The sequence below is a fragment of the Capsella rubella genome, unplaced genomic scaffold, assembly GCF_000375325.1.
Source record: "Capsella rubella cultivar Monte Gargano unplaced genomic scaffold, Caprub1_0 scaffold_1, whole genome shotgun sequence".
NCBI classification, from domain to species: domain Eukaryota; kingdom Viridiplantae; phylum Streptophyta; class Magnoliopsida; order Brassicales; family Brassicaceae; genus Capsella; species Capsella rubella.
Genome location: NW_006238923.1, coordinates 15967694 through 15980773, shown reverse-complemented (window position 1 = coordinate 15980773; position 13080 = coordinate 15967694). Strand labels below are relative to the sequence as shown.

General features: G+C 30.4%; 1 protein-coding gene and 1 pseudogene across 1 annotated transcript; one reads left to right on the top strand and one right to left on the bottom strand.

Annotated features, from left to right (window-relative positions):
* The first annotated feature begins 2780 nt into the window (after positions 1–2780).
* LOC17898394 (receptor-like protein 12) lies at positions 2781–5906 on the top strand. The gene is made up of 2 exons (XM_006303622.2): positions 2781–2792; positions 2855–5906. The coding sequence occupies exons 1-2, from the start codon at positions 2781–2783 to the stop codon at positions 5846–5848; spliced, it is 3006 nt and encodes a 1001-aa protein (XP_006303684.2). The 3' UTR covers positions 5849–5906.
* A 204-nt stretch (positions 5907–6110) lies between these two features.
* The window catches only part of LOC111832428, a 17279-nt pseudogene continuing 10309 nt past the window's right edge, over positions 6111–13080 (bottom strand).

Here is a 13080-nt window from a genome sequence, read left to right as displayed (position 1 = left end):
CATTAACATATATAACTATGCATATATGTAATATATTATAAACTGGATAGCAAACTTAGTTTTGAAATAAATCCCGCACGTACGTGCGGGTCATCATCTAGTAGATATGTTAAGTAAGTTCAACTTATATATGTTTAAAATCCAAAAATGTATATGCAACAACATATCACATACATTCAACTAATAATAAAATGCATATTATCGTTACTTCCATTATTATTCTGATTGATTGGTTATAATTTCCTACTTCATATTCAAAAATTCGAAAATTTTGCCACATAATAAAAGATCTTCAGCATAAATTAGAACACTTCGATAATAATTATAAAAAAAATCCCCTGTTAATTTCCGTGAATATAAACAATAATATCATTAGAACCCCCCCCCTACCCCCGCAAAAATTTAACATTATAAATTCCAAACCTCAAAGTATTTACATGAGATTATGATGTTGCAGAAATACTTATCGCACCGGCACTGTTAATTTTCGTTTCCTTTTTTCAGACATAAAAACTATATAATACAATATACATGTAAATATTGCGAGATTTTAATAAATGACAACTTTCCCCCGCGCTGTAGCGCGGGTCCGAACCTAGTGGTTGTGAAAAGTCTCTTTTGCGAATCCTTACGTACGAGTGGTGGGATAACATGAGGACAAGTAAGAAGAACCCCAAGCAACCTGACTTTAATCACAAAGATACATGTGAAGAAGCTCTCTGGCATGACTTAGATATATCAGATTGGATTACTAGACGACTTGACTTGTTAGACAAGAGAAAATGAAGCTGAGACTATTATTAGCCTAAGGTTATAATCATCGATTATAATTTTTTTTTTTTTTTAAAAAAAAATTAAATGAAATTTTTACATTCTTAGCAAAATAAAATAAAAAAGTGAAACTAAAACAAGGAAAAAAACACACTCTATGGCTGTTTTTCTGATTCCTGAGTGTGAGACATAACCAAAACTTATAATCAATCTTTCGTTCAATGTAAAGATGTCAAATTCGATTAATCGTACCATTCATATATGTTGTACGTTTAGAATTAAAGTACTAAAATGTGTAAGAAATCGTTTGTGTAATTATCTCCAGAATATTTGTGTATATGATGATCAGAAGTAAATAAAATTTGGTTTTTATCGGAACATTCGTTGAGAGATAAAACGTAACGTATGGTGTTTCGTGATATTATGAGAACACAAGCATCAACGAGACTTTATGATATTCGTTGTTAATACAGACAAGTATAAACGTACAGTTTTGAGATCAAAACTCTTCAATTTGGCCAAGCTCATATAAAGATTCTAATGTTCAAACTTTTGAAAAGTTAATATTAACGTATGTTTTTAGGTTTGAATTGGATAGAGGACAACTAGGTAAAGCATTTCATGGGGGAAAAGCCACAGGAGAATAGTCCCATTTGAATTTGAAGGACAAGCTTAAACTACACGGCACTTTGATTTTTCTACTTGCCCTCACTAAACTCCAATTTTACTTTTCTCATTGAGAATGATTTTTTTTATCTTCGTTTCTAATTTCTTACAAAAAGACTTTTTAGGGCCAAGAACGAGTTATGTAAGTAGAGAATATTGAATTGTATATTGTTTTGTATTATTGAATGAAATGATACAACATATATATAAGCACATAACATAACCTATACTTGTGTGACAAGTCTCTTTTGCGAATCCTTACGAGTGGCGGATAACAGGATACGAAGAACCCCAAGCAACCAGACTTTAATCATAAAGATACAGGCGAAGCTCTATGGCATGACTTAGATATATCAGATTGGATTACGTACTAGACGACTTGACTTGTTAGACAAGAGAAAATGAAGCTGAGACTATTAGTCTAAGGTCTATAATCATGGATTGTAAATCTGATTATTATTTTCAAATGAAATATTTACATTCTTAGCAAAATAAAATAAAAAATAAAAAAACGAAACTACTACAAGGAAAAAAACACACTATGGCTGTTTTCCGATTGGATTTAATTAAGATTAGGTCGAGATGTTCTTGGGATGTTACAAGTGTATTGCATCACTGTATGTTACATGATCCTGATTCATAAGTGTGAGATATAACCAAAACTTATAATCAATCTTTGGTTTAATATAAAGATTTCAAAATCAATTAATCGTACGTTTTATATATGTTGTAAACTGAATATACAGTTAAGACTTTTATGCACTAAAATGTGTAAGAAAATATTTTAGTATTTAAATTGTTTAGTATTTTTCTTGTTGATAATCGTTATCGGAACATTCTTTGAGAGATGAAACGTAACGTATGGGTTTTGTGATATTATGAAAACAAGAGCATCAACGAGAGTTTGTAATATTCGTTGATGATACATACAATTATAAACGTTCAGTTTTGAGAACAAAACTCTTCAATGTTCATATAAAGAATCTAATGTTCAAACTATTGAAAAGTTAATATTGGCGTATGTTTTAGGTTGGAATTGGACAGAGATGACAACTTGGTAAGCATTTTATAGGATAATTCTACTATAAGCATTTTATAGATGTCCTACAAGCTTAAGCTACACGGCACTTTGATTTTTCTACTTGTCCTCACTAAACTCCAATTTTACTTTACTCATTGAGAATGATTTTTTGATCTTTGCTTCTAATTTCTTACGACATGATTTATTTTTTAGGGCAAGAGAGTTTATGCTCTATTAAGTCAAGTCTATTGGATTTGGAAAGACTCACAATATTCTTTGTGGGGAAGAAATTTCATCGAAAAGACTTCAAAATGTTAAATCAATGGAGCTTCATGTGTTTGATTTTATATATATATGTAAGTGACCTGCAACACTAATTCACCATCACTACTTCAGATTACTCTTTTATTCACAAATATGAAAGCTTTCTTATGTAATCAGAAAATGATATCGATTCTTCGTTCCATCTCTTTCCTTTTTTTCGTTTCATGTTTGCTAAACACATTTGTTTCTTCTACACAACACTTGTGTCATCTAGACGAAAGGGATGCTCTTCTAGAGTTTAAGACTGAGCTTTTGATCAAGAAGCCTCTTTTGGACGTTGATTCATATATAAAGACCGAATCATGGATGAACAAAAGTGATTGTTGTTCTTGGGACGGCATCACGTGTTCTGCTAAGTCGGGCAGAGTCATCGGACTAGACCTTAGTTTCAACTACCTCTACAGCAAGCTCGAATCCAACAGTAGCTTATTTAAACTGCTTCATCTCCGTGATTTGAACCTTACTGGCAATAATTTCAACGGTTCATCAATCCCAGCTGAGTTTGATAAGCTCATGAGGCTAGAAAGACTTGACCTCTCTGATTCTTCACTTTCAGGCCAAATTCCGGTCAACCTTCTTCAGCTAACCAAGTTGGTGTCTCTCCATCTTTCTTCTAGTCTTTATCCTGATTTTTCTTCTTTTCTATCTATTGAAGAATCTTTTCTTCATCTGCTTGCTCAAAATTTGAGGAATCTTAGAGACCTGGATATGAGCAGTGTCAACATTTCTTCAAAAATCCCCCATGAGTTTTCAAACATGCGATCTCTAAGGTCACTAGATCTTAGCAACTGCAACCTCTTTGGAAAATTTCCAAGTAGTGTTCTTCTGATACCAAGCCTGCAGTCCATTACATTAAGTTCCAATCCAAATCTGAGAGGCAAACTTCCTGTTTTTGGTGAAAATAACTCTTTGCTAAAGCTATCCATTGAAAGAACAGCCTTTTCGGGTCCCATACCCGACTCCATTAGCAGCCTCAAACATTTGATTTCCTTGACCCTTTCCTTTTCCCAATTCTCAGGGAAGATTCCTTTTTCAGTTGGGAATCTTTCTCATCTCTCATATCTCTATCTCTCTTATAATAACTTTGTTGGTGAAATCCCATCTTCAATTGGCAATCTAAAACAATTGACCCATTTTCATGTTAGTTATAACAAGCTCAGTGGAAACTTGCCAGCTTCAATACTCAATTGTACTCAACTACTTGAACTCGATCTCTCTTCAAATCAGTTCACAGGTTCCCTTCCACCGATCATTAGCCAATCCTCCAAATTAGAGTCTTTTTATGCTGGTGATAATTCTTTTACGGGAGCCATTCTTTCATCCCTAGTCAAGATTCCCTCTTTGACCGATATCTCTTTGGGTTATAACCAATTCAACGACTTTGCTGGGATTGAGAATATCTCTCTCCTACCTAATTTACGATATATCTCTATTGAGAATAGAAATTACAACAAAGTCTCTGATTCAGAAGTTAACTTAAATGTCTTCTTGCCTCTCAAGAAGCTAGACTCGTTACTTATATCGGGCATCCCTCTTTCTACAGCCAACATCACTCTTGATTCGGATTTCCCATCAAGTTTGAAATATTTAAGTTTGAGTGGCTGCAACATCACTGAGTTCCCTGAGTTCATAAGAAAAGGAAGAAATCTTAGAATTCTAGACTTTTCCAACAATAAAATGAAAGGTCAAGTACCAGACTGGTTGTGGAGACTGCCAAAATTGGAGTCTGTGCTTCTCTCTAACAACTCTTTCAGCGGTTCCAATGGATCCTTCGAAGTTTCTCCGGAGAGTCTAATAAGTTATGTTGATCTAAAATCAAATGCTTTCCAAGGACCACTCTTCATCCCGTCATCCAAGCATCTCCGATATTTTTTGGGTTCCAAGAATAACTTCACTGGAGAGATCCCTCGATCAATATGTAGAGCAAGTTCTCTAGAGGTCCTAGATCTCTCAAACAACAACTTCGACGGCTCAATTCCTCAGTGTTTAGAGACTCTCATGAGTTCTCTTACAGATCTAAATCTCCATAACAACAGACTCAGCGGAATGATTCCTGAAATATTTCAGAACGCCAAGAGCTTAATGTCACTTGACCTTAGTCACAATCGATTGGAGGAAAAGTTTCCAGCTTCTTTTGTTGGTTGCTCTGAATTGGAAGTTTTAAATGTGGGAAGCAACACAGTCAACGACATGTTTCCTTTCCACTTGAATTCTCTGCAGAAGCTTCAAGTTCTCGTCCTCCGTTCTAACAAGTTTCATGGCACATTACATAACGGTGATGGATTTTGGTTTGAATTTCCTCAGTTGAAAATCATTGATGTATCACATAATGACTTCTTCGGTGCCTTGCCATCTGATTACTTCTTGAACTGGACTGCGATGTATTCCGAGAGAGACAATAATATGGAACTAGATTACATTAGTAATTTTGGGGGCATCACCTACTACTTTTCACTTGTGTTGATGAGTAAAGGAGTATCAATGGAGATGGAACGTATCCTTACAACCTACACAGCCATCGATTTTTCAGGAAATCAACTTAGTGGACAAATTCCTGATTCTGTTGGTTTTCTAAAGGAGCTTTGTATTCTCAACATGTCAAACAATGCTTTCACGGGCCACATCCCATCTACTTTGGCAAATTTGACGAATCTGGAGTCACTAGACCTATCCCAAAACAAGATATCTGGTGAGATTCCTCCTGAGCTTGGGAGCCTTTCTTCTCTCGCATGGATAAACATTTCACATAACCAACTTGTAGGTTCCATTCCGCAAGGCACACAGTTTCAGCGACAAAACTGCTCCTCCTATGAAGGAAACCCGGGGCTTAATGGTTCTTCCCTTAAGGATATTTGTGGAGATATCAAAGCGCCAACACAATCCGAACTGGTGGAGACAAAAGAAGAAGAAGAAGAAGAATCATTGAGTTGGATGGCAGCAGGTTTAGGCTTTGCACCTGGAGTTGTATTTGGACTAGTATTGGGACACATAGTGGTTTCGTACAAGCATGAGTGGTTCATGAAGGTTTTTGGCCGACGCAAGCAACGAACCATTAGGGCTCGTTAACGCGTTGTTGGTCTGTTCGACAAAGTTGGTGTATCTAATAACATCATAAATAATTTGTTATCTTTTATGAAGAAAAAGCAAGCGTGTGATGATCAATGTTTATATATTATATGTGATGTATCAGTTTTTATGTATTTTATGTGATGAATTGACATTCGAAACCTTAATGTATGTTGTTAAAAAAGGATGTTATTATTATTACATAAATCAGAAGATGTAGCACAAAGATGAGTCACTACTCGTAACGACACTGATTTATTGATTACTCTGTAAGTAAAACCAGTAAGCTCCAAATTAGTTTCAATGCAAGGACTTGGCCTATGAACAGAATCACTCCTTTTATGTTCTCAGTGACCACCAACAGAAACGGATGATCCGCCACAAAATCTATCTCATCTTCCTCCATAAGCAAACCTCTTAGTTTTATGACTCCAGCTGATGCAGCTGCGGCTTCTGTTCCTTCTTCGTTTACCTCGATGCATGCTTTGTGGAAAATATTCGATACGGATAGATTCTTCCCCATTTCTGGAGATTCAACCATCTCAGTTAAACCGTCTTCATCACTGAATGGCGAATCAGTCCCAATCCTTTCAAAACATCTGAAGCGTCGAACCCGAAAGAGAACTAAAACTTTGGAATCTTAAAATCACCAATAGTAGAAACTATTTTGTCCGGAATGTTGGTTTATGCTTGAAGAAAGCTTGAGTCTCAAGCTAAACCATAATCCTACAGAATTATGGTTTTAGGAAACAGAAGTTTATGAGTTATCTAAACATGTATATTTTTCCTATTTGGATTATGGTTTTTTTTTTTGTCAATAATATTTGGACTATGGTATTGTTTATGAATTCTCTACATAAGTATATGCCAATGTGTGGCATAAATTATTAGTTTTGTGAACTTGAGAAAGTTCTTGAATTAGTTCATTACATTCTTGATTTGTTATTAAAACCATTGTAGGATCGTGAAGAAACAATGGGAGATCTTGTCGTCCCAATGACCAAACCAAGAGAACAAGAGGACCTTTATCGATCATGTGTTCTATGCTAAACACATCCAATTATATGGTATGGGACGAGATTATCGACACGGAGACAGATCCCGTTGATGGTGCGAATCTAGCCGATGATGAGCAAGCAACGAAATTCTTTATAAATCCATTACAACACAGCTAAATTAAGATAGTTACAAAAAGAAGAAAAAAAAACATATATATACACATAAATTTATGTATTAATTGTCTTTCCTTCAGTTTCTTAGTTTAGACTTTAAGCATTCAAAATATTTGACGCCTAGGGGTAAAGTTACTTACCACATATTCAGAAACTTATTTTTTTATTTTTGTAATTGTATTGTATTGGAGAGGGATTTGGTAATTTGGTAAAGTTTGAGAATATAGTTAGCATTAAATCGGAATGAAATTTATTCCTATATAGAAAGAAATTTAATTTCGCAATAAAAATGATTTTGAAGCCAAAAAATCATCATTAATGTTAATATTAATGCCAAAAAATCATCACAAAATTCAGTTTTGGTAAGATATGTTTAGATTAGGAGAACACATAAGCGTTTTTATTTATAACCATAAATCATAAAATCAGAACTAATTAAAGATTTCCTTATTATTAGTTAAAGATCGAGTAAATATAGGAAACATAAACTAATTGCTACACAAACATTCTCAATCACACCTAACCTTATTAGCAAGGATCTCTATAAATAGTTTGTCAACAATTTACACAATAGAAAAATCATAAGAGCATACACAAATTACTCATAGAAATTTCAGAATAAACTTTTATGTTATTTTCTACATCTAAATATACGTTTGTTTATGTGTCTCTAATATGTAATATAGAACTATAGACAGATTCATTCTAGATAGATCTTCGGTTTCAGGCTGTAATGTATATCTCTAAAATAAGTTATTGTTTGTTCATATATGTATTGCTCATCTTTCTTCTTCATTTATCCTTTGTATTTATAGTTATTTTCTGAGTTCTATATATTCATTTAATATTATTTGGCATGAATGAAATATAGAAACAATGACGAAATTTAAATGTAACTTCAATTCCATTTGTTCCAATTTTATTTTCTTCAGAGAATATATACAAATATTATTGAAGGCATAAAATTTGCCTATTTTGTTTTTGCTTTTGGGGAATTATATTTGTTTGTGATAATCTGAAAAACCAAAATAATGGGTTAGTTCTCTCTAGCTAATCTTTCTTTTCATCCACTTATTGTTGGTCACAATACTTATGTGGCTAAAAAAATGGTAGGATAGATAAAACAAAGATATAAACAATTATATCTCTCATGCATGGCTTCTTACCTACGTGAAATATATCTTTTTTTTTAATTAAACAAACGTGAAATTTGTTTTAATACGGTTTAGAGCTGTGGTTTCTCATTCAAATCAATTCTCAAAGTAAAAAATAAAACAATTGCCAAAGACTTAGTTCTTTATATTTTCATAAGTAATAAATCATATCTCATTAAAGTTTATATCTTGGAGTACCCAACTCTTCCAACTTGGATTTTAAAGTTTTTGTTTAGCAAACAAAAATAAATTAATACAGGTAGGTTTTCCGAATAATCATAAAGTAAAGATAATTTTAGTGTAGTTACCAAATTAGTCATACTTCTTATTTTAAAATGAATAAAAATGTCTATAAAATTTTGATATATGATGATAACTTTTACTGTTTGGTAGTCATTAAATAAGTTTATTATATTGATTATACATCTTAGTATAGTCTATTTAGAGTTTAATAATACTACATTTTTATATAATACAAATACTTATGTTTATTTCAAATTTAACTCATATATATTCGGTAATAAGTTACAACTATGTCTTACAAATATAAATGTATTTACAAACTTAAGTTTTACACGTACACCTTTATTTTAGCAAATCTGAATTTAATAATAGTATTTTTATTTTTTTAAATACATATACTAAGTTCTTTCAAATTCAACCCATATATATTTACATAACACCTATGCATAAAATACTGGCCCCGTGGTGTACCACGGGGTAAAATCTAGTTTATGTATTAATTGTCTTTCCTTCAGTTTCTTAGTTTAGACTTTAAGCATTCAAAATATTTGACGCCTAGGGGTAAAGTTACTTACCACATATTCAGAAACTTATTTTTTTATTTTTGTAATTGTATTGTATTGGAGAGGGATGTATTATGTAATTAATATATACTTGCTGTATAGTTTGGTCAAGTATATTTTACGTATCTAGGTTATTTTGTAATCGTGTATATAAGGCTAAGCCTACACAACTTAATAAGATGAGAAAACCTTTTATACGAAACAAGGTTTTGACATATTGTACATTTTGAATTGGTGATCATCATGAGTTAGGTATGCTTATTTATTGAGAATGCATAAGATATCAAATGCTACTAAAATAATACAGATGAAAGATGTTTATATATATCTTCTATAATAAGACAAGGTTTCTTCTTAACTTTGCCTCACAATGCGATATGTGTCGCTCTATGCTTCTGACTTGTGTCATTTTTATTAATTTCTAATCTAAAATTTCAAAGTTATTTTTTCTCTATGCTTCTCACATGTGTCATTTTTATTAATTTCTAATCTAAAATTTCAAAGTTATTTTTTTTTATGATATTGTGTTGTAAGTTATATGATATATGTATAGTTTGCTTTTTAAAAAGTGTCATTGTTGCAAAAATATGTTTTTCCTAATTTTAGTTTCTAATTAAATTAAATATCATATAAGCTAAACATAAAATGGAGTTGTTATAATTTTTTATTCAAAGAAAATTGCTATGACTTTTTTTCCCTACTCCTTTAAAGATACCTTTTTAAAGTTATTAATATAGGTGATAAATTATTTATAACATAATTTCTAATTTTAAAAAGTTAATTTATAAGAGAAGAATTAAAGAGATTTTTTTTAGTATGGTCAAATCTATGATAAATACTGAAATTAGAGAAAGCTTGATTGTTTTTCAGTATAATAAATCAGTAGATCTTATATAAAATTTGGATAAAAATTATTTATAAGATAATTGTTTCTATGTAACTATTTAACCAACAAATTTTATTTAATTTTCTATTATCAAACAGTTGAGAAAATAATATAATGAATTTAAATCAAAGAATAACTATCATATTATTCATAAATCATATATATATATATATATATATATATAAGGTTTTACCATCTTCTTATTGGTCCACTTGGCTTATAACTTTAAAACATATTATATATTTCACACTTTAATATAAAACTGAAAAAAAACAAAGAACCACAAAACACATTTAATCATATACATTAAACTCACATTTTAATATAAAAACTAAAATAATATGAATTTGCATTAACTATATTTTCCATTCAATTTTTTCAATACACAATCAATTATAATTGACTCCCATAATTGTTTTATGAAATTGTAACTCCCATCACTTCTCTTCCTCTATATACTCATTTTCTCATTATATCATTCTCTCATTCTCTCATTCTCTTCTATATGAAATTTGTTTGCTTTTGTTTTTTGGTTGTATGAGTTTTAAAAAAAAATTAAATACTATTATATAAAATTTCAACTGTAGAAACTTTTAGAGACGATATGATATATTGATATACATCTTACGTTATTATAATTTTTTCTTTTTTGAAAATTCATCTCTATTTTCTATTTTTAATTATCAACATATAAGTACATTCACTCCCTTTCTTACATTATATTCATGTATCTTTAATATTTTTTTTCTATTTTTTTATGTTCTTATGTGACATAAAAATCAATGAAATGATCATTTTAAGAATTTGATATAATTATCTTTAGAAAGTATGATAAAAATCTAACATAGTATCTTATATTAGTTCCAATCATCGCACAACAAGAGAATTAAGTTATAAAGATCCATTTTATATATGCATTTTCTTTTTTGATTATGAAATATCTAATTAAATATTTTATTGTAACACAATTTCCAACTAATAGATTATTACCTCTTTCTTATTCAAATAATTCTTAACTCACAGTTTAATATAAAAACTGAAATAATAAAAATGTGCATTAACTATATTTTTCTACTCAATTTTATTTAACACACAATAAATTAGAATTAGCTCGCACAATTTCTTCTTCTAATTTGTAATTCCCATCACTTCTTATCTTCTAAATACTCATTTTCTCATCTTCTTCCACTTTATCTTAAATCTTATATATTTTTGTTTGTTTTGTTTTTTTTTTTTCCTTTGTTGTTTATTATTTGTTGTCTCAGTTAAAGAAAAATATATTTAATAACATTGTAAAAGTTTAATCAAAATTTTCGTTTTACACTATATGAATATATGAAATGTCTCTTAATTTTTTCTTTCTTAAAGATTCATCTCTATTATTTGTTTTACATTATCATCTTATAATTAATGCTTCTCTCATTCTCAGCCACTATATTCATGTATCTTAAATATTTTACTATCCAATGCCTATAAAATTTTATTTGGCTCATATTTTTAGAGACATTTTTCTCCCTATAGCTATGTAGTTCACATTTCTCTCCCATCATTTCTCTAACTCTTCTCTCTCTTTCTCTCCCCATCTTTCTCTCTCTTTCTACCCAAAGAATTAAGTAGACTCGATCAGAGAATGTGTTGTGTTTTTCGAAGTCTAACAAAAGCATTTTCCATATTGTCTCAAATAAGAAAAAAACTAAAACAAAATCCATTAAAAATGTAAGAGATAAAGATTTAAATTGTTCTCATTCTCTGTATCTTAAGAAAATCCATTCTCTGTAACGGCGAATCAACCGCCATTATTACAAACTCCGTTCCGTTTGGTCCCACCGCGTTAACCTCTTCCTCCACCATAAGCTTCCCATTCCTCGCCACAAGCTTCGTCTTCGGCGGCGGCTTCGACGGATCTCTCACCACGATCCCTACACTTCCCGTTCTATTCTCGTTACATATCTCTCCTCTTCTCCCTCTCTCCTACTCTTCGATTAAGTTCTGTAGTCTCCCGACCGCGGCGGTGGACAGATAAGAAGAGGAGGAAGAAGAAGAAAAAGAAGAAGAGGAGAGGGACATAGACAAAGGTTCGTGGAGGAAGAGCTGTTTTGAACATATTATCTAATACAATGTTTTTGACTGGATAAGTATAATATTATCTAATACAAATATTGTTATCTCGATACAAATTTAACATAATTTTAGTAGCTATTGATTAATGTCTAATTATATTGTTTTCAGTCTGATCGGTTATAACACTACAAAAAAATGACTATATTGTATCACTTAAATTGTATCACAAATTTAAGTGATCTTATTTTAAATTACTTTTTAATAAGTGAAGCAAATATAAATAATTTTACATCAATTACATTACTGATGCTAATATTAACTAATTTTCATCAATTATTTAAAACTGATTCAATTTCTAGTAGATTGTATCACTTTAAAATAAATTGATGTAAAATACATAATTACATCATTTAGATAATTGATGTATGTATTTTTTTTGATAAAATCGATTTTTTAAATGATACAAAATTAACATCATAAAAATGTGATGCTAAAATAAATTATATTAATAGCATCAATAAATTATATATATTTTTTAAAAACGAGGTAGTTAGAAAAAAATTCATAAATTAAGATGATATAATTTTATTTAAAATATTACTTTTCGAAATATTTTATTGTTTTCATAATATTTTAATTCACGATTGTTTTCTATATTTTAAGTGTCAAAAAATGATTTTTACTTTTTCTCTAAAGTCCTCATCTTTTATTTATTATTTTCTTCAATTATGTTTGATAAACTGTTTTATTAAAAATAAAATAAAAAATCAAAATATCACCAACTAACCCACGATCTCTAAATATCAGAGAACTTCTTTTATGTATAAATATTTTCTAAAACTTTTCTTTCCATTTCACAAAACACAAACAAAAAATATGAAAATCATCATACGACAAAAACTCTTCTCTGAAAATTTTCAAAGAAGTTTTTCTTTCCAACCATACAACTCCAGGTGAATCAAGTTATATATAAGTTTACATTTCTAGAAAATCATTTCGATAAGTTCATCTTCTAAACCCTTTCTTCTTCTTCTTTTTCTCATTGTGTGTTTATTGGTTTTCATACTTAAGAAATTCTTGCGGTGAAGAAGGACAAAGATACTTCAAAGCAAGAGTTTTTAAAGAGGAAGAAGATTTGAAGTTTTTTTAGAGG